The 20,593-nt window shown below is 39.7% G+C and overlaps 4 protein-coding genes across 5 annotated transcripts in view; 2 read left to right on the top strand and 2 right to left on the bottom strand.

Moving 5' to 3' along the window:
- The first annotated feature begins 829 nt into the window (after positions 1 to 829).
- On the top strand, positions 830 to 8,076 carry atf1 (activating transcription factor 1). 2 transcript variants are annotated; one of them, XM_035661151.1, is made up of 8 exons: positions 830 to 1,014; positions 1,851 to 1,954; positions 3,103 to 3,222; positions 3,336 to 3,433; positions 3,532 to 3,665; positions 4,037 to 4,219; positions 5,850 to 6,003; positions 7,219 to 8,076. In XM_035661151.1, the coding sequence occupies exons 2-8, from the start codon at positions 1,856 to 1,858 to the stop codon at positions 7,361 to 7,363; spliced, it is 933 nt and encodes a 310-aa protein (XP_035517044.1). In that variant the 5' UTR covers positions 830 to 1,014; positions 1,851 to 1,855; the 3' UTR covers positions 7,364 to 8,076. The 2 variants fall into 2 exon arrangements, with proteins under 2 accessions (XP_035517044.1, XP_035517045.1); XM_035661152.1 differs by lacking the exon at positions 1,851 to 1,954.
- Positions 8,077 to 8,092: 16 nt separating this feature from the next.
- Positions 8,093 to 10,579, bottom strand: LOC118327725 (methyltransferase-like protein 7A). The gene is made up of 2 exons (XM_035661153.1): positions 9,198 to 10,579; positions 8,093 to 8,417 (listed from the first exon to the last, which is right to left on the bottom strand). The coding sequence occupies exons 1-2, from the start codon at positions 9,732 to 9,734 to the stop codon at positions 8,181 to 8,183; spliced, it is 774 nt and encodes a 257-aa protein (XP_035517046.1). The 5' UTR covers positions 9,735 to 10,579; the 3' UTR covers positions 8,093 to 8,180.
- An 8-nt stretch (positions 10,580 to 10,587) lies between these two features.
- LOC118327726 (methyltransferase-like protein 7A) lies at positions 10,588 to 13,373 on the bottom strand. Its single transcript, XM_035661154.1, has 2 exons — positions 12,798 to 13,373; positions 10,588 to 11,100 (listed from the first exon to the last, which is right to left on the bottom strand). Exons 1-2 carry the CDS (start codon positions 13,290 to 13,292, stop codon positions 10,867 to 10,869), a joined length of 729 nt encoding a protein of 242 aa, XP_035517047.1. The 5' UTR covers positions 13,293 to 13,373; the 3' UTR covers positions 10,588 to 10,866.
- Positions 13,374 to 17,583: 4,210 nt separating this feature from the next.
- Positions 17,584 to 20,593, top strand: part of scn8ab (sodium channel, voltage gated, type VIII, alpha subunit b) — a 48,896-nt gene continuing 45,886 nt past the window's right edge. Inside the window, exon 1 of the mRNA XM_035661150.1 lies at positions 17,584 to 17,689. The gene's annotated coding sequence lies outside the window, so the exon portion shown is untranslated. The remainder of the gene's footprint in view (positions 17,690 to 20,593) is intronic.

Here is a 20,593-nt window from a genome sequence, read left to right as displayed (position 1 = left end):
TGAGGGCATATTTGAGAATTTTTTATAATGGACAGGAAAGAGATTGTTTGCCAAACAACTTTGAATCATATTCAAAATAACATCAGGCAATGATAAGACAGCGCACAGAGGTTTCTTTAAAAGATTAGTCACTAAGCACTGGTTTGTTCATGTGATGCTCACTCCCTTTTAAAGTAAATGGAGGAGGCCCGATGTTTCAAATCATGAACCGACTGCTACCTGGAAAATGGGAACAAATTTTTAAAACAGCAGCTGTGTCGTGCTTTGTTAAAAGATTGGTTAAACATGCACATAATTTTGTAGCAAGTGAGTTCAAACATAAGACTACATGGATCTGATCTGGTTTCAAGAAGAGATGACCAAACACAAGAGGGCACAATCAGTGATCCAAGAATCAGTGGTAGAAGAAGTATTTGAGTAGAAGTAACAATATTTCAAGTGTTATCAGCTAAATTCACTATTAATTGAGTATTAAAAGTATAGTATAGTAGTATAAATATTTACTATACAGAATGCCCCCCGTCAGAGTGTTATTATTTGATTATTCACACTGATATATTACTTTGTGAGCAGCATTTTAATGTTCTAGCTGGCCAATTTTAAGTGCTTTATTTACTGTTTAATCCATTTTATAAGATAACTACATGATTTGAGTGTAAAATACAGCTAAAGTAGCTGCAGCTTCCCAATGAAATGCAAAATGTAAAAGTGTAAAGTAGCATAAAACTGCATATCCCCCTGTTGTTCTTCTGCATCCACCAGTTGCTTTTCACTCTTTTCACCAATCACAAAGCCTAAAGTATCTATTACGTAATGCGTCTTTGGCGAGTAGCGCCGCCCATTTCCTTTGGGAAAAAAGTGGTCAGCTATTTTTTTTAGCTGACATCTTTGTATTTTTAGCTGTTAGCCATTGCTGCTAAGTAACTTTTCTAGGTATTTCTTGTCTCAAAGTATATACACGAATTGCACGAAGTCCACGCTGTGAACAAGAGCAGTTACGCGACCTTTGAAAAGGTAAATTCTGGCTGGCTGAGCGGTAATCTTTGTGCTCTTCTGGCTGTCTGCTCCGCTGTGGCGGTAATGGCGGCTGTTGCTTCGTCAACTCCTCGCCGTTTTACGAAAAGGGAAGGTGTAGTTAGCTTAATGGCTCCCCGTATCGCTGACGTCTATTGACGCGGTAACTTGCGTGCCAGTGACAGAGTTACACATATTTGCTCATTGAGACAAAAGCTCATCCATCCTGTGAACCAGAGTAACGAAACTTGCCTCGCTCGTAGCTCTTAAACTGGAGTTTTTAACGGTTTGAACTGGTTTACAGCCGTTTAACTGAACGTTAGCTGCCGTTAACTAGCAACGGTAATGTTGGTGAGGTCGAAAATTCTAGCAGTAACGGCTCAAAGGGCAACTGCCGTTCCCGCTGCAAACGTATATATACTATGGATGAAGTCGCCCCACTTTCTCAAAATTTGCATTTAATTAAATCAGGAGGGGAGGAAAGTTAACAGTATTGACTGTCGGGCCTAGCTATGTTCCGTAACTCCATGTTAACGTTTGCTAACATGGTTGATCCAAAGAGGAAGTCGATCTTTTAACTTTGTTAGCTTGAAGTCACCTGTTTATCTAACTTACTAAGTTAACTTAATAAACGGAATAAACGGTTTGCTAACATAAGAAACTGATTTGATATCACACTAGTCGGGATGAGTTGTTAATTATACCAACAAATAACTTGGCGCTCAGGCCACAGCGGAGTACAGCACACTACAGGCAGGCAACCCCGCCAAATACAGCTAATATGTTAATACATTAGAGCCACTGTAAAACGGTAATATTGATTTATTTGTTCCCAGTTACTATGGAAGAAGTACAGCAGGGCAGCAATGGCACCGAGACACAGACTACCACCATTCCCACTACCATCACATCCTCTCAGTTCTCACAGATAGCCCAACAGGTAACTAATAGATCCCTTTTAAGATACCATTAAAAAGTATCTCATAAATGGTGCTCTACTATATTGCCACTTGCACTGCTAATACCACGGGTCCATTTTGTTCATGAATATATGAATTGCGAATCAATATAACGTTATTAAGTTTGTTTTAACTCTTGCAGCTAAATATTTAAGCAGCATCCAAGCAGACTGTGCAGTTTATTTACCCCAAAAGTAATTTGCATTATTACATTTGCAGTAGTTATAGTAAATATAAGTACTTTACAGTATGAATTAAGTCTTAAATAAAATATGTATTTATTTATTTTTTTAATAAAGGGTGCGGTTGGAGAATCTGGGCTTTAGTGTGACTATCCTGCTTGGTGGAGTCGGCCCTCCTCCTGTCTTTCATTTACACCAAGTTCTTCCAATAAGTATTTGACAGTAGAAAACAGTGTTTCTGTCTGAGTTCATAGGTCTGATAAGAAAGTGGTTCTTTACTTTTATGGATGTAAAGCTCAGGTTGGGGTAAATTAACGCATATGTAATTGTATTGTGACAAGACCCATGTTGTGTTCACTTAGACTAAATAATATAGTTCTTAAAGTAGATTTTAAATGATCAGTTCACCAAAACGACCTTACATTACTTTAATTTTCCACTAAACCGTTGTGATAGTGAGTGAGTTTTGGTTTTATGGGGGTATCCAGTTTGAAGATTTCAGCCCACAGTCCTCTGTCATAATGGAGAATTTAATTATTCTCAAATGAATAAAATATTATATTTTAAAAACTGAATATTTTACTTGTCTTTATAAAAACAATAATCTTGATTACTCGAGACAATCTACAGCTGCCACTATTTCCTCAGTAGAGTGTAGATTCTGTGAAAACTCTTTCCAGCAATCTGTAGGTTGTCATGTAGATTAACATAAAACCAAAAGCGTCTCCATGGCTTGACACCTAGAGGAAACTGATTAAATGTGTTTTGTATGTTTTGTAATTTGGAGGAAATGATAACCCCTTTAAGCAATTTATTTTTTATTTGAATGAAGTCTCAATGTGCTGCTGAACTCACCTTTTTTTCTTGCATACACAAATTGAATGCAATAGCCACAATTAATATATAGTATATTTTGTGGTTTTAAATGTGTGTTTGTGTTTTTGTAGATGTCACTGGGAGGTTCTTCCGTGGCTGTTGTACAGCTGCCAGGGGGTCAGTTTCAGGTTCAAGGAGTGATCCAGTCTGCACAGTCAGTCATTCAGTCCCCTCAGGTGCAGATTGCACAGGTGAGACCATATGGATTTCTTGGTACTGTAATAATTTATCTTCGTAGTTTTTTGTTCAAACTGTCAATATGCCATGTTATTTGCACTGTGTTAATCCACTTCCCTCTGTCAAGGCCCAGGATTCAGATAGTGATGATTCACAGGACTCATCAGACAGTGGAGTTGCAGCCCAAAAGACCAGAGAAATACTGGCAAGACGGCCGTCATACAGGTAAAAAACAACAACAACAACTACAAGCACAGACAACACAAAAACAGTTTTATAAGATGAATACTACATCAGGGGACCCTCTTCCTCTCACCTTGTAGAAAAATCCTGAATGAACTTTCCTCTGAGGAAGTGGCACACATTGAGGGAAAAGATAACAGCCCAGCATCGACTGGAGTGACAGGTGTTACAGTACCCACCACCCCAATCTACCAGACCAGCACCGGCCAGTACAGTATGGAATTCACCCTTCTATAATACACTTACACTATAATAAGAGTGGGTCCCAAAGTAGGGTCCATTTGACTTTGAAATTGAGAATTGCTTTCAAATATTATGAATGTGTAGGCCATTTAATCAATTAAAAGACAATTTGGGATGACTATGATTATTTTGTATGGTTGCTTACTGTATGCTTTCTTGTTGTATACCGGAAAACAAACTTATTGTAAACTGTTGGCCAAAGTGACTAATGGGTGAAATCCCCCCAAAGGTCTGTGACATTTTTTCAACCTGTCAAAACTCAAAGTAGTAACCTGGCCATCTAAAATGTGATTTTTACCTGTGCTTTACCCAATTCTGATGCCATCTGTTTGATTTTTCTAGTTACCATATCTGCCAATGGCACAATCCAACTGGCCACTCCAGGGTCCGATGGCATTCAAGGGCTACAGGCTGTCGCCATGGCCAACTCTGGTGGTGCCCAGCAAAGCACCACCATCCTTCAGTATGCCCAGACACCTGACGGCCAGCAGATACTGGTGCCTAGCAACCAGGTGGTTGTACAAGGTAAACAAAACATGATGTATTTATTTTATATAGAAAATGTATCTAGGTTTATAAGATTTCTGCTAATGTACGGTAGTCATATTTTTATTGGGGGATTCCAGCAGGTAGTTAATGTGAATCTGTGTCATTTATTCTTTTCATATTCAACATAGAATCCAAAGTGGAAAAATTATTATTATAAATTATTTAATTATTCATTTATGAATCCAACACAAAAAAACTAATAATGGCTTATTTTTCATACTTTAGGCGCTACATGATTTAATGTAATGATTATGTGCTTTAAATGTTTGGGACATTTTGTGTCACTTTAAAAGTCTTCACTTGTGAACTGTATCCTGTTGCCATGGATACAGTGAGTTAGGACTGTAGGCAGCAACGTTTTATATTTGTTTACACTTTGGAAAATGAAGTTTTGCATAATTAAGAGTGCTTTGTTGCTGTGTACCTCTGAATGTACTGAAAACTAACTAAATGACTTTGATACTAAAGAAATCTCTTCTAAAGCAGCCCCATTCATGTCCTGTCATTGAGCCTTGTGTTTTATTTTCCAAAATAAAAAAATACTTCAAGCTTATATTCGTACATTAATTCAGGTATTAACATGAGTGTATTTACTGCATTTATGTTTATTAAAACATGAATAAGTCAGCAACTTCCTGCTCACGCAAATCACACATTTAATATCAAGATCAATTTCGGTTGGTTACATTTTCTATTTTTCACATGAGTGTAAAATCGAAAGTACAAAAAACATAAGCTGTTGTTTTTTGAGTTAGATTCATAAATTTATAACATTGTTTTTTAATTTTCTGATTGGATTGTGTATTGAATATGAAACTAATGTACTATACACAGTTTAATTTGACTGCTTGGCAGATACCAAAATCAGACAGTAGCACTGACTCAAAAAATATAATCTCAATATTTATTTCAATTAGAGCTCTGACAAGGAAAGAAAAAGTAGGGTGGTCCAGCAAAAAACTTCACCTGAAGCACACTAACATACATAAAATATGTGTAAAAGCACGTACCAGGTAGAAGACTTATACTGTGTAATGAAGAGCATTGTGCTAATACTTGTGTTTACCTCATGCATGGAGCCAGATGAACAATATGATGATCAAAATACAACCTTTCAGAGTTATAGTATAAGCTACTGCACTGTCTTTTGGTCCTGATAAGCATGGAATAGTTAATAGTTAATCTGCTCACTGGTACTTTACCTGTAGTTACTTGCCCACACATACAGCTCCTTTATTCTTTTTGACATAGCGCGATTGTGTTTGAAATGCGGCTTTACTTCAAGGTGCCTTACTTCTAAGAGGATGATTGGATTTGGGTTTAATTGATATCAAGGTCCTCAACAAGTTAATGCCTTTCTTAGAACACCCACACAGGTATAAAAACATCTCCTATAGAGACTAGAAAGGTAGAAATAAGAGTTAATAAACTCACAAAAATATCTCAGAGCTCCTGTCTGAGCCGTGTGTGTTCATGTTCACCCTAACCCCTGATGGGTTCTAATGTTGTGCATGTGTGTTTATAGTCAACAAACAACAAACGACTGTCTAACCCTCACAAGTGAGATTTCTCGAGTGTCATCTTTTGACTGTCCTGTTTCCCACAGGTGCAGGAGGAGAGATGCAAACATACCAGATCCGCACAGGTCCAACATCCAGCTCTCTGCCTCAGACTGTAGTTATGACCTCTCCAGTGGGGCTATCTCAGGGCAAGACTGATGATCCAACAGTGAAGAGGGAAATCAGGCTTGCAAAAAATAGGTAGGAGTACAGTTTATCTTTTTTTATTATTTCTGGGTTTTGTTGGCATGTTAAAAACAATAATTGCAGTGCCTGCATTACTGGAGGTGAGCTCAGAAACAGACATATTTTTCCAAATTAAAAAGATTGTCATTATAAAGTACATTTGTTACTTGCTTTAGATTTACAGCTGTAGCTTTGGACAGATGGGGGTTGTGATATGGAGAAAATCCTTTATTAAGGTTTATACCACGGTCTGGGTGAACACTTGACTCTGATTGGCTGCTGGCTGTCCATTAATACCTGATGTGGGACACCTACTAATTACTTCCAGTGAAACTGTCTCTTTACCTTTCTAAACTAATACGCTGAAATAAATTGAATGAAAACAAAATCTACCTAGCTAAGTATCCCATAAATCTATCTCACAGCACCGAGTGTTCTTCAGTGCCTCAACCTCTGAAGGCCACAGGATGGCGACTGTAACACACAAACCCCAACACTGCCCCTCTGAACTTACTGATACTTTGTATAAGCAGTCCTCCCACATCCTGCTCGCTATTCAGCTCACTGCTTCAGGCCGCGGCCGTCAGTACACATATGGTTTGTGAAACTCTTGATATTGATTTGGGGACAATGACATGGCTGATAGCTTGTGTTGTTAAACAAACTCGTACTATATTTACCGTCTGGTGGCTGTACGCGGTATCATGGCTGAGCCAGAGCGCTCTGTCAGCCGAGGTAATTAGAAACATCTCCCGTTGCCAAGTCGTATCTGTGGTTCATCCTATTTACTGGAGTAGTGAACAACGTTTCCATTGCATTAGAACTTTAATGATTCTTCCAGGTATTAGGAATGACCTCAGGTGTTACCAGGGAAACAGGGTTATAGCTTATTAAAAACTTTAGATTTTTATTGCAAAACGCATGAAAATCTAAAATAATGATCTTTTGTTTTTTGGTAAGTGACCATGATATAAGTTGGGTAATGCCCTTCGATGTGTCCATAACCAGGAATTAATGGACTCCTCGGAGGCAACAATGTGCTGCACGTCAGGCGGTTCTGCCTCTGCGTCATCCATTAATTCCTGATAACGCACATCTCTTCGGGAATCATCCCTTACGCATGTAATTTTATGGTGCAATAGTTACAACACTGTATATTTTGATGTGTTGTCAGTGCACTGATTGCATAAGTTTTCAGTTGTACTAACTGCACATTTTTCCCTCTTTCAGAGAGGCAGCCCGTGAATGTCGACGGAAGAAAAAGGAATATGTCAAATGCCTGGAAAACCGCGTAGCTGTTCTTGAAAACCAAAACAAGACCCTGATCGAAGAACTGAAAACATTAAAGGACCTTTATTGTGTTAAAACAGGATAGCCTGTTTGGGTAGAGGTTGAGGATTGAGACATAAGCGGAGCGGCAGCTCAGCCATTTGGACGTGAACTGGGTTTCTGGGAACACTGCATTTCAGGCTGAGATCCTCCAGTTTTTTTTTACTCTGTTTGATATAAAAGTGACTTGTGATGGCAGTAAGATATACTCCAAAAATACAAAAGAAATTGGCCATTTTTCCACCTGCTGTTTTTTAAAAATTTGCTAATGCTATAACATTTATAGTTGTGTATATTTTTAATACTGGGAGGTTTGAAATTGTGAGCTTTAACTTTGAGTCTCAGTTTCTAAATGTATCCCTTTCCTCTTTTTCTTGTGTTTTTAAAAATGTTGCTGCTGGAGGTTGTATTTTTTAACCTTCTAACAGCATCTGCAGAATTTTGACTGTATAATTACTACACAGACATAATTCCTCTTTATTTTGTGAACCAGCAATTCCCCTCATTTCCCTATAAGGAGATGTTACAATTTTCATTCCTTATTTTTGTGCAATGGAATATAAAGGGTAACAGAAACGATGACATTGAGTATGATTTGTTTGGTTGTTTCTTGGCAGTTACTTAGACAATCAGGGAAAAATGCACAGTGTCCAGGTAATATTTATTATGTACATCTTGGGAGGGGTGGGGAAGAAGAACAAACAGTGTATGAAAAGTTGCTGATTCTGTAAGTAAATAAATATATTTTCACTCAATAAATACAGTGTGGCATTTTTGTTCAGTGTAAATGAGAATTTAAGCAGATCTAACGACTGTATACCTTCTGAAGCCCCGCAGCAGGCAAAGTGAAGTCTGCCCTGCAGTCATTTAATGGAATAGCCCACAATATGTGGCGTTATCATGGGAGTAACCTCTGGAGCCTCAATGTGTTTTAGGTGAAGTTCAGAGAAACCAGCTGCCTCCAGATCTTTCCATGTTGCTCTGGTAATCATGCATCCGTCGCCCAGATAGTACCACACAGGCTCCAGCACGTGCTGGAAGAAGTATGTCCAGGTGGAGGGATCTGAGACAACGTGCTCTAAAAAGTAGAAGGCTCCACCCTGTAAGAGAGCCAACCAAAACACCTTATCACTTGTTTCATCAAATCAGATTGTGTATCTTTGCTACTGCGATGGGGGTAGTTTGAGTGTTGTTGTTCCACTGAAGGCAGAGGGGAGGAATAGCAGAACATAACAGATGTGAATTCAGCTGTCTGAACTAACTGTGTAATCATTCAAAACCCAAACTGACTTGAAAATATCTTGTTCACTGTAGTGAGAGACAATCTAATTTTAATTACCTATTAATCAGATGTCCTAAATATGAATCTAACTACAAATGTTATCTATTAACCAAATGCATTATGTGCTTTTCAAAATAAAATAGAATATCCCGTTCTGAAAGTGCAAAGATGATGATGAATATTAATAATAATAAGCAGTCATTCCAGACAAATGGTGCTAAATTTGGGCCAGTTGGTAAAAACAAACATTATACAGCCTCTCAATGCAGCCTTATTTGTGTAATGTAGAAAAATACCAGAATGGAAGAAGTCATCAGTCACAACAGCCAGAGACAGTACAGCTCATGTTTGCCATGACAGTGCCACTCTCATCACCCTTTTATAAATGTGCGTTCCTGTGTGATAATACTAAGACATATACAGGTATAATGCAAATTATTGATACATTATTACAGATGTCTATATACTGGTAATAATCAGGTTTGTTTAGTGCTCCGGGGCTCACTAACAGGTTTATCCAGCCATGCTCATTCGCGTGTGTGAGGTCACCAATACAAATATTCCCTACAGCTTGTGAAGGCATCACATAGAGACTCACTGGTCTGAGGATGCGGCGGACCTCCTGCAGCACCCGCAGCACGTTGCGGACGGAGCACAGCACCAAGGTGCACACCACAACGTCCACTGAGTCGTCCTTCACTCCCTGCATGTCCTCTCCGGAGACGACTATAAAGTCGCCATAAGCCAAATGCGTGTTCGCGTCCATGCTCATCCGCAGGTACTTGTGGAAGTGCGGGTTGGGATCGGTGCAGGTCACCGTGCAGCCGTACGGGTAAAACTTGAAGTTTGCACCGCTGCCACAGCCGATCTCCAGCAGGCGGAGGGTGCCGTCGGAGTTTGCAAATTTGGCCACGTTTCGGAAAAGCTCCCTCTTGGTTTCGTGCATTTTATCGTTGTATGAAAATGTTACGTTGTAGGCAAGTAGGGGAAACAAACGCTTGTACATACCGTACAGTCCAATGAGCTCCATCAGGTGTAAAGGCAAAGTCAACACAAAACAAAGCAGTCTGCAGAATTTCATGAGACAAGACTTCATGTTATGCTCGACTAGTCGTAAAGTCTTGCTGGTGAGCATTTTAGGACAGCAGAGTTTATAAGATCAGAAGATTACAGACAAAATCCAGCCGGCCGTGACGCGTTCAGGCTGCGCCGCGTCCGCCGGATCTGACCGCTCCAGACAATCCTGACAGACGCGGCACGGCACGGCACGGCACGGCCCAGAAGCGTCTCAGATAATAACGCGGCTGGGCTACTTGTGACGACACTGTTAATACCTGAGCGACAGTGTTAGTGTTGGAAGATTAGGATGGCGCCAACACAATGTAGTCTGCATGAGGGAGGAAACGTGACACCAAGATCAAGTCCTCCGCCCCAGATTTCAACTGTATCATCTCAATGTTTGTTTAATAAGGAAAGGAAAATCATGCTGCAGGATTAAACTCTTTAATCACTAACACAATCAGCTCAATCACAGCAAAAATATCTATTTTTAGTGACACAACTGTCCATAAAATGTACAAATAAAGTAGCACACAGATAATAACCTGTAGACAGAAATGGCAGTATCATATTGATTTATGTTTATCAGCAAGCAACTAGGAGATTGGAGAACAACGGATACAAGATGAAGTAGACACTGAGATATATTTAGGTCCAGTGTGTAACATTTATGAGGATCTACTGGCAGAAATGGAATACAATAGTGCATAATCGCCTGAATACAACAATCAGGTTTTCTTTACCTTAGAATTGATCTACGGAGGGAGCGGGTCCTCTCTAAGGAGTCCGCCATGTTGAACTATGTTACTACAGTAGCCCAGAACGGACAAATCCAACACTTGATCTTTCAAATTTTTTATGGCAACCGTAGTTTCTCCTACACGCAAACGTGAGAGTGAGACGCGGGGGTTGCAATCTGCAACTACANNTAAATCCTACACACTGGACCTGTAAACTGCAAGCAAACTGTGTGCTGTCTATGTACGATTTTTATTCAGTGTGTTAAAATAATTTGCCTTTACCAAACAAAGACATTAGTTTGTTTGTTTCTTCAAATACAAAAATAAAATTAGTATAAAAGTGACTGGTTCTATCTATCACTGGTGATCAATCACATCACAGAGGAGAGGCATTTAGTGCTTGGCATATTCACACACTGGTTATTAGGCAGAAGCTACAAAGCTCAATCAGACCGTCTGGATCAGAATCTATTTCACAGCATAACCTACGATGTGCGGTCTGATCACAAAGACTAGCGGCGCTTCGATGTGTCTCATTTTGAGTTCGGAGAATCCAGCTGCCTCCAGGTGTTTCCATGTTTCTCGGGTGACCTCGCAGCCATCGCCAAAGTAGTACCACACAGGCTGGAGAACATGCTGGAAGAAGTATGACCAAGTGGAGGAGTCTGCCACAACATGCTCAAGGAAAAAGAAGGCTCCGCCCTGCAAAGCAAACATTTGTTATGTGTGTAACATGCATATTTCTAAATGTATCCATTCCACCTGATGCATGTTTGCATGTTGTTTAATTCTCTCCCTGACAGAAATGGGTTCCTTTACTTTACTTGTGTTGTATAATTAATATATTTCAGTATAAGTTTCCCTTTAAAGGCCTACGGCTGGAAGCTGAGCATTCTTTTGTCAAATATAAAAACTTACAATACAAGTTGAACATTAATATTACATTACTACATTATGAAAGGAGTAGAAGATTATTGATTGATCAGACCTAATGATGACAGCGCACTGACATCATCTCTTGACGTTACCATACGGGTCAAAAGGTAACAGGAGTGTGTGATTAATGAAAGAGTCATCATCAATCATTTCTCTGCTTTGCATGTTAAAGCAAATAAGTTTCAGTAACGCACAAACATAAGCTTTGATCTATTCACCAGTTTCATTTCATTTTCTCGGAGCCCTGAATGGATTTCTGAACTCTGTGATATCTCCATTTTGAGATATTTTTATAAAATCATGTTTTTTTTTTTATTGTGCACTCAAGGGAATATCAATCAAACTGCTGTTGGTTTATTCATTTAAAGAATGGCTTTTAGCAATTTTTTTGCCAATTAATCTCCAATGAGCTAATATTTATGATGATTTATCAGTCAGGCTCAGTTTTTCATTCCCTTTTTTTTTCTTGGACTTTAATTCCAAACTTATCATTTAACCTGTGAACACCCACAGAGGGGTTTTCCGTCATTTGGAAGGTGTACTTTGTCACACCCTAACAGGTGCAACAAAGCTAACCAGAGACTCAAGAAGATGGCAATCAAGTACAATGTACACCAGGGGCGTGCCCAGGCTTTTTTTTTTTTTTGACTAGGGGCAGAGGTGGCATGAACTATGTGTCTCATTATTCCCAATTTATGTAATTCCAACACTGTATGTGCCTCAGTATGCTGACATATTTAAGATACACTAGGGAGAAAATAACATTTATACCGCATGCAAAAAACTGCATGTTTTTCCCCCCAAAACTGCACTTGGTTGGCATAAAGTGGGCATGTTTGTGAAGGGGAGACTCGCAGGAAACCATAGAACCCATTTTCAGTCAGATATCTTGAGGTCAGAGGTCAAGGGATCCCTTGGAAAACAGCCATGCCAGTTTTTCCACTGCCAACACTGAGCCTAACTTTGGAGCCTTATTGAGCCCCCTCCCACACATGCTATCATGATAGCAATTGATAGCAATGGATGCAGTAGGTCATTTAGTTTCATATGGTGCCACAAAGCTCTACAGCCTCTGAAAGAGTGCGGAGGGGAAGAAGTTAGGATAATGGGTGGTAACTGGGTGGCCAATCAGATTTCAGGCCACTCCATGCCAGTGCCACCTCATCCTACCCCACCCACCCTCTGGTGTACATTCCTGAAAAGATGTCTTATCAGCCAGACACCTGTGTGGCTGTTTTAAATAACAACAGTAAAGTTAAAATAAAGTGAATTCTGTACTTTGTTAAAATAAATCACAGGTGCCTGCCAAATAGTGAGTTACTTATTCATTTCCAATGATTCATCCATAAGGTAAAAGATCAATTTCCGTGCAGCTATTATCAGTAATGTAGTCTCAATCAAATGCAGCCTATAGGGAATCCATTCATACTTTGATCCAATGGCTATTTCAGGAGATGACTTACTGGCCTCAGTATGCGGTGAGCCTCACGCAGAGTTTGCGGTATGCTGCTGACAGAGCAGAGCACCAGGGTGCAGACAACAGCGTCTACCGATTCGTCCTCAATTGACCCCATGTCCTCCCCTGATGCCACCACAAACCTCTCAAAAGTGAGGTGGTCATTCTCGGCCATGCCTTTCTGCAGATACTTCTGGAAATGGGGGTTAGGGTCGGTGCAGATCACCTTGCAACCGGGCGGGTAAAACTCAAAATTAGTGCCGGTGCCACAGCCCACCTCCAGAAGTGTGAGCTGACCGCCGGGCTTGGTGAACTCTGACAGACTGCGAAACAGCTCCTTCTTCTTGTCGTACATTTTCTTGTTGTACGTGATTGAAATCCGATATAAACATACCGGGAAAATGCGTTTGTATATTTTGTACAGACCGACCGCTTCCATCAGGTGCAGGGGCACGCACAGCACATTCACCACAAAAGCACAAAATCGCATTAGAAAACTCATTTTTGCGGAGCCTCGACAGCGTGCCACGCAGCAGACTGTCAACAGCAAACGGTCTGTCTCTCTGGCTGCAAGACAGGAGCTCAAGATGGACGTCCGGTTGCATTTTTCAAAATAAGAGTTGAGAGGTTAAGTAGTGGAAGAAGAGTTGCTTCTTACTGCAGTATGCCATTTAATGCTAAGTATAACGTGAACAGTCATTACCAGTTCAAAGAAATTAAAAATACATTATAACAACTGACTGAATTTAAACTGACTAACTTAAGATACAGACACAAACATTTAATGGTCACATTTCAGACCAAACACTGGATACACATTATTTTACTATTTTAGGATAACTGCTGTTGGTTTAGTGAAGTGTTTAGTAGAAGTCTGTTGATTTAAGTTACATTATAATGAGTAATGATAGCTAGTTTTAAACACTTTATTGTCTTAACTCTCTTACGAGTGCATTGCATTTTAATTAAAGTAGATCAAGTACTGACTTTAATGTTGAAAGCTGCATTAATTATTTGTTGTGTTTTTTTTGCCACTTAGGGTGCAGAAGACAACAAACTGCCAAATCCCCAACTCTGACATATTGTAGTCAAAGGTAATATGTGAATCCATTAACCATTAGAGATTAGTCATAGTAATTTATTCCATATAATTCTATATTGTGGCCACATAGTGGAAATATTCTTGACAGCTCAAAACAATCTCAACTCATTGTACACTAGAGCTATATTGTTTAACTCAAACATTGTGCTGGACTAAAGAGACAAAAACAACAACAAAAATGTCACTGTACTACTACTTATGGAGTGCTCGGTGATTATACTGTACCTTAGTCCACAGGTACAGCACTACTGAGCCTGTAGTGCTATTAATAGAAGATTGTTTTGGTTGAGTTTTGGAGATATCGGATGTAGAGATATCTGCCTTCTCTTGAATATAATGGAAGATGGCACTCGGCTTTTGGTGCTCAAAGCACCAACAAGACTAAGTGGAAGCCTAGCATATAGCTGGACCTTGTAGGTTATGGTCAGCGGTAGTGTCTATAATAACAATTCTTGCATATTAAATGTTTAGATTTTCTGTAGTGACCCCACTGATATCTGTTCTTAAGGTGTACTGAAGTAGTAGATCATATGACAAGGCAGCTAGCTCGCAATCTGCAGCAATTTGGCATCTGTTCTATTTTTTTTGTGAGTGAATCTGGCAACAAAACAAACTGCTAATCTTTTATAAATGAGATAAATGATTTATTAAATGATCTCATTTTGATAAATGATGAAATATGCATCACATGCTTGGCCTTTTTCTGTCCCTCTCCCCACTGTTCAGTTTTGATTCCTCTTGAAGAAGTTTAATACAAATTTCTTTCTACGTATCAGAATCTAGACATGGATGAGAGGCATGTGCTTGTGACAGTGCAGGATGTAAAAATCGATGCCATCCTCTGTTGAGCTGTAATATTAACTAGCCCACCTAGCACCACTGAGATAGTTAATGTTCAGCTACAGCTGGTGGGTGTCGTTTGTAAAGAAAATATGAGTTTTTCACAAGTACTTTTTGGCACCAAGAGCACCACAAGCCCAGTGCCCTGTGGTTCCATTATATTTGAGAGAAGGTGGAAATCTCTATAGCCAATATCTCAAAAACTCGACAACCAACGCCAAAACAATATAGATGGATAATAGCACTACAGGTAAGAGGAAAAAAATAAAATATTTTGGATTTTGGGGTGAATTGTCCCCCTTTTTTTAACCACCTATCTGGTCTAAGTCACTTTGGTGCACTGCTATATGCAAAGCAGTCTAGAAGTCCCTCTCCTAACTCAGCCTTGGGCAATCCAGAGACAATCTCTGGGTTTTAGTCTATGGCTATAGTCTGACTTCATGTCTGATATCTCTTTGTCCCTTCTACAGCACACTGTGTAAAGAGTTAATGAGAATGGTGTTATATTCTTAAATATTTTCCATGCTCACTATATTGAAATTCACTGAAATGCTGAAAGTAGCTGAAGGAATGAAAATGCATCCATGTGATTTCCTGTAGACCTAAAGCTGCAGTTCTTCAAAATTCCACCAGATAGAGACATTGTTGGGTCACATTCAAAGCACTTCCTTTATAAAATCCTAATAAAATCCTCTAACTGTGTATTTTGAAGGGAGAAGGCTTTAGACAAAGGGTTACTATATATTTAAAGTGATTTATTTCAGTGACTGAATGTAAGCAGTCTGTATATTAGTAGTGCACTAACCTTTCTCCTGCTACAGACAACATTATAGACCGTTTGTGGTACAACAACAGTTTGTGATACATACCCAGTCTGCTCAATAGCCCATATAGAATTCCTTATTGTCTGTCTGTTTAAGACAGCATAGTACAGAGTAAACTATATTATTTAAAGGCCCAGTGTGTGACATTTAGGAGGCTCTACTGGCAGAAATTGAATATGATTTGTTTAACTATGTTTTTATTAGTGTATAATCACCTGAATATTGGAATCATTATGTTTTTGTTACCTTAGAATGAGACTTTTATACCTAGACACTGTGGGTCGTCTTCCTTGGAGTCCACTATGTCTCTACAGTTGCCCATGAGGGACAAACATAGACTAACAAACCAAACACTGGCTGTGAATGGGGCTTTCACATTTTTTCATGCATTTCCCAGCCATCCTATTTTCTCCTTCGGACTTGGAAAAGGAGGCTAAAGCCAGGGAGTTGCTGCATCTACACTGCTAGATACCATTAAATCGTACATACTAGTCCTTTAAAGCAAGGTTTGCAACCAAAGTCCTGAAGGTTAATTTGCTCCAGTGCTCCAACATATACATCCTCAGCACTAAACAGTGCATGTATTTTCCCTTGGTCTTGAATTAAGAACTATTATATTCATATTGCAGATATGTAAGTACCATTGTGTCCATGCATTCTGCCTGCATCATATACAATATTTGATTGTATATTATAAAATTATTTGATGTAGGCATGGCAGGCATTCATAGGACTGCATTTACAACCTCGTATTATTTTGTGCTTAGATCAGAGATATTATGCTTATGGGAAATACTAGAATATGGCTCTTAATAGAGTTCTAGTGTCACCAGGGGTTTTAGTATATGTGGTTCTAGTGGCAAGGTTTCTGAGACAGTTATACCAGGTTTTTAATATTCATGAAGAATAACTTAAAGCTTTGGTCACTGGGTCTGCAATGTGGATCTCAGTTACAGTAATGGGACTTTTTCACAGAAGATATTTTGATATGTCACAGTAGGAAAAGCAGGAGTGTAAATATTAAAATGAGAAATTGAAAGTGAATTCCTACTGAGTTTTATACCTTATAAGTTACACCCGATAGGGATTAGTCGATTAATCAATTCATCAATTGGTTGGCAACTCTTAAATTAACTGCCAACTATTTTGATAATCAGATAATCATTTTTTGTCCTTTTTTAAGAAAACAACTTTTCTGGTTTCAGCTTCTCAAATATTAATATTTTCCTGTTTCTTTGGTCGCCTGTGACAGTAAATTGAATAGATAGAAGATATTCAATCTTTGGGTTGTGGACTGACAAGACATTTGAGGATGTCATCTTGGACTTTGGGAAACAGTAATCAACATTTTTCACCAATATCTGATATTTTATGGATGAGAAATTGATCGACAGATTAATCAATAGTTATTTGCAGCCCTATTTAATATGTGGGTCCACTTTACTCAAGAATAAACAATGCAACTTTACTAAACTGCTTCACTGGTTTGTAAAAATCACTTTTGAATTTATATTGTATGCTGAGTGGACTTTAAATACATTCACTGTGATTATAAACATTTGTTTATTATATCTGTAAAGCACATACTGAAGTAAAATCAGTTATTTATGACATAAATAAATCACAAATTTCATATCAAACTTTAATTTGAAAACCACATCAAGAATGGGGCAATTGTTGATGTTTGTACCACCTTGTGTTTTTAAGGTTACATAAACTCTCATTGTGAGCTCAGAGTTGTGTTAAATGGGTCTTCTGACTTCCAGGTCTAATTCTAAAAATAAGATATAATCCCACACTGCAGTTATTTTCATAGCAGATCGGGATGAAAACAGATAGATAGATTGCCAATACTAATCCCAACCAGAATATCAATGACTGCTCCTACATGAACAGTGAGGTTTTTTTTTTTTCTGCTTACGATGCTGCGGTCTCTTGTCCGTTATTGAAACTAAAGGCATTTACCGACACTCCCTAACAATTTGCTGAGAGTCATCAATTATGCAGGGTAGCCGCACGCACTGGGAAGGAAGATAGCAGCAACAATATGGCGACAGCCGCAGTTACTCTCGACTCTTTTCTACATCTGCAGTTCAGTGACAGCTGTCTGGATTTCTGTTAATGCGAGAAAAAGTAAGTAGACAATGTGTTTTCTGCTTTGCCTGATATTTTGTGTCGTGGGATGGATCGCAGTCCCACTTTGTCGACTGACTGCATCCCAGTGCCGCAGAGCGGTCCCTCTCTCAGCATCTTTTCCTAGCGTCTGTGGAGGGCTGCTTGCCAATACATGGACAAATATGTATGCGAGGCATCCGTTAGAAGTGGGGAAGATGCCGATTTTTAAAAGGGGGGAAACAACGCGGATTTGTGATGCGACGTGGTAGAAAACGGGGAGACAGCTGGATATTTGGGGTGTTGGCCTGCCGCTGGATGGAATGACATTTCAATGTGTCAGTATGTGAAACATACGCATACGGGATGGAGAAGTGAGATCTCGTCAAACTTCTCTGACTGGCGACAGCATCTCGCCTCCATAAGCTCCAAGTGCACGAATAATGCGTCGCTTGCAGAATCATTTTAGGTAGCGATTTCCTTGCTACCATCATTTTATAAGTATGATAGTTTTACCCCCCCCTCACCAGGACCACCACCACCACCCCCACACTCCACCTCTGCGCCCCCCTCCCTCTTGCAATCTCTTTGGAGACTGTATTGCGTGAGGAGGTAGGTGCGTCTTTAGTTTGGCAGTCTTCACAAGGGCCGCGGCACCCTTTTTCTGGTATTTTCACGCACATTCTCATTAAAAAACAACAATCCCCATCATGTTGTTACTCTATAAACCTGCATCATAGTTAGTCTCTGGATCTCTGTCGCTCAGACAGTATACAGCTATACGGGTGTGGTGTAGCCTTAAGGCCGTTTTAGTTTCTCTCTCTCTCTCTCTCTTTTTTTTTTTTTGCTGTAAATAATTTCACCTTTTTTATGTGTGAAATTAGGCTGTGCTGATGTGCTGTAGGTTGCTTTGATTTGAGGACAGGGATGAATTTGTCAGGACATGGCTTGTGCATTCAACTGACCTACTATGAGTTTGTTAGTTAGAGCCTATAGCAGCAATAAACCACACTGCAGCATTTTAGGCTTTGGCCCTATAGGACAACGGCGCGCCTCGCTATTAAACAGTGGACTTTACCGAGGACTGCACAGGCTGCTGATCACTCTCTGGCTTTTAATGGCATTTACATGATAAGACATACAGTGTGATGGGGAGCGAGTGGTCGTCATCCCATAACAGGGAGCAAGTTCTTTATCTGTGTTTATCTCTACAATAGCCTAATGTTTTATTTAATTCCGCCTTTCCTCCTTATAATTAATTATCATAATCATCAAAAATTCCAGTCAGGGCGTCATAACTTCCCCCTGAAATTGGCTCAGACTCGAAAGTGCATGGCACCCACCCCTATATAAGATGTGAGGGGTTATTTGAGGGCTCTTTAATATTTTGGCTACCAAGTTATTCCTGCTGGATTTGGGCCCGGTGGGCTCACCTATTCTCAGTGCTGCTGTGGATTTGGACCCATATCTTGGCTTTTAGTGACAGGCAGCATTAAGACATCAGAGCAGAAATGAATGTGTAAGTTCTTTACCGGCCCATGTGACTCTGATGCAAGTGCCCCTATACAGCCTTCCTCCTCAGTGAGCAGTGTGTCGCCGCGGTGTCCGGTGAGCCCCCATCAGAACTCAGCTCATCATCAGAGTGCATAAAGCACAATGGAAGATTTTTTCTCCAGGTGACGGGACGGAAGCCGTGGTGCGTTTGGATGTCTTTTCCTCCGCACAGAGGACGCAGCATGAGCATTTTGTTAAAGCGCTGCTGAACCGGACAGCGACAGCCTTATCGTTTTTTCCTTGGGAGGCTTTTATTTCCGGACTCAGTCGACTTGTAAACGGATTTAACAGAACCGGAGAGCGGTCCGGGGCTGCGCGCTTTTGGTGCCGATTACCGATTGCGCTAATAGGATGCGCTATAATTGATTTAAAGAGAGTTTTTATTTTATTTTTATTTATTTTTTCATTAAAATGTGTTAAGATTGTTGCTTTTTATGCTTTCTCATATGACCGAGTGAGTTAGTGGACTCCGAGAGCAGTAATCTGCAGAATTTCTTGCAGTTTTGTCCCTGGTCGCCTTTCAGTTTTGCTGCCTGTTTTTAGGACTGTCCCGGCGTTATGTGTGAAGTGTACATGCACCGCCGGCCATGCTATTGCATCCTGGTTTGAATCACCTTGACGGTAGATCAATTGATGTAGCATTGGTGGAAGGAGACTTGGAGGTTGTGCCGAGGTTGGGTTACTTGAATCGGACTTCCCCCCTCTTCTGCTTGGCTGTGGGTTTTTTCTCGAAGATGCTGGGCTGCATCTGTGTCTGCCTGTGAATGTCTGATTTCTTTCTCAAATATTTCCAGGTCTGTACCTTTGTCATTGTTTCGTTGAATGTTGCACACACTGTCTAATTTCTGACAGCCTGAACTGTGACTTGAATGTCAAATATGGTGTATGAAACAGCATGGCCATCGGCCAACTGGGGAGAGAAATTCATCTATTGTAGGAGCCTGGGGAGATGCAGTTGATAATGTTATTACAACCTTACTGTTTAAACAATGAGTCAGAGTCCCAGAGGTTGAATAATTTCCAGCAATTGTTTATGAACTATCTTTTGACACACTTCAACAGTTTATAATATTTAATTAGTTTTTTGGAAATTATTTATGAATGATGAATAAATAGTCCTGTATAGAAATGTTGTTTTGGTGAGAATACAAACAGTGGCCTGTGTTGGGCTGTTACATATAACCAACATGGGACAGGTGACATTTGGAAAAGTTTACATTTTTCTCAGGTGGCTTTGTTGTTTTTCAACAAATGAACTGTTACCTCCTGCAATAAACCCCACCCATTCTTTTCTGTACCACAAATCCCAGTCACATTCATGTATATGTTTCATCTGTAATATAGATCAATGGATATGATAAATAGATGGCA

Source organism: Morone saxatilis, unplaced genomic scaffold, assembly GCF_004916995.1.
Source record: "Morone saxatilis isolate NCDOM2014 unplaced genomic scaffold, NCSU_SB_2.0 Contig18, whole genome shotgun sequence".
Lineage (NCBI taxonomy): Eukaryota > Metazoa > Chordata > Actinopteri > Moronidae > Morone > Morone saxatilis.
The sequence above is the reverse complement of the archived record's forward strand: the minus strand, read 5'-3'. Positions and strand labels throughout refer to the sequence as shown.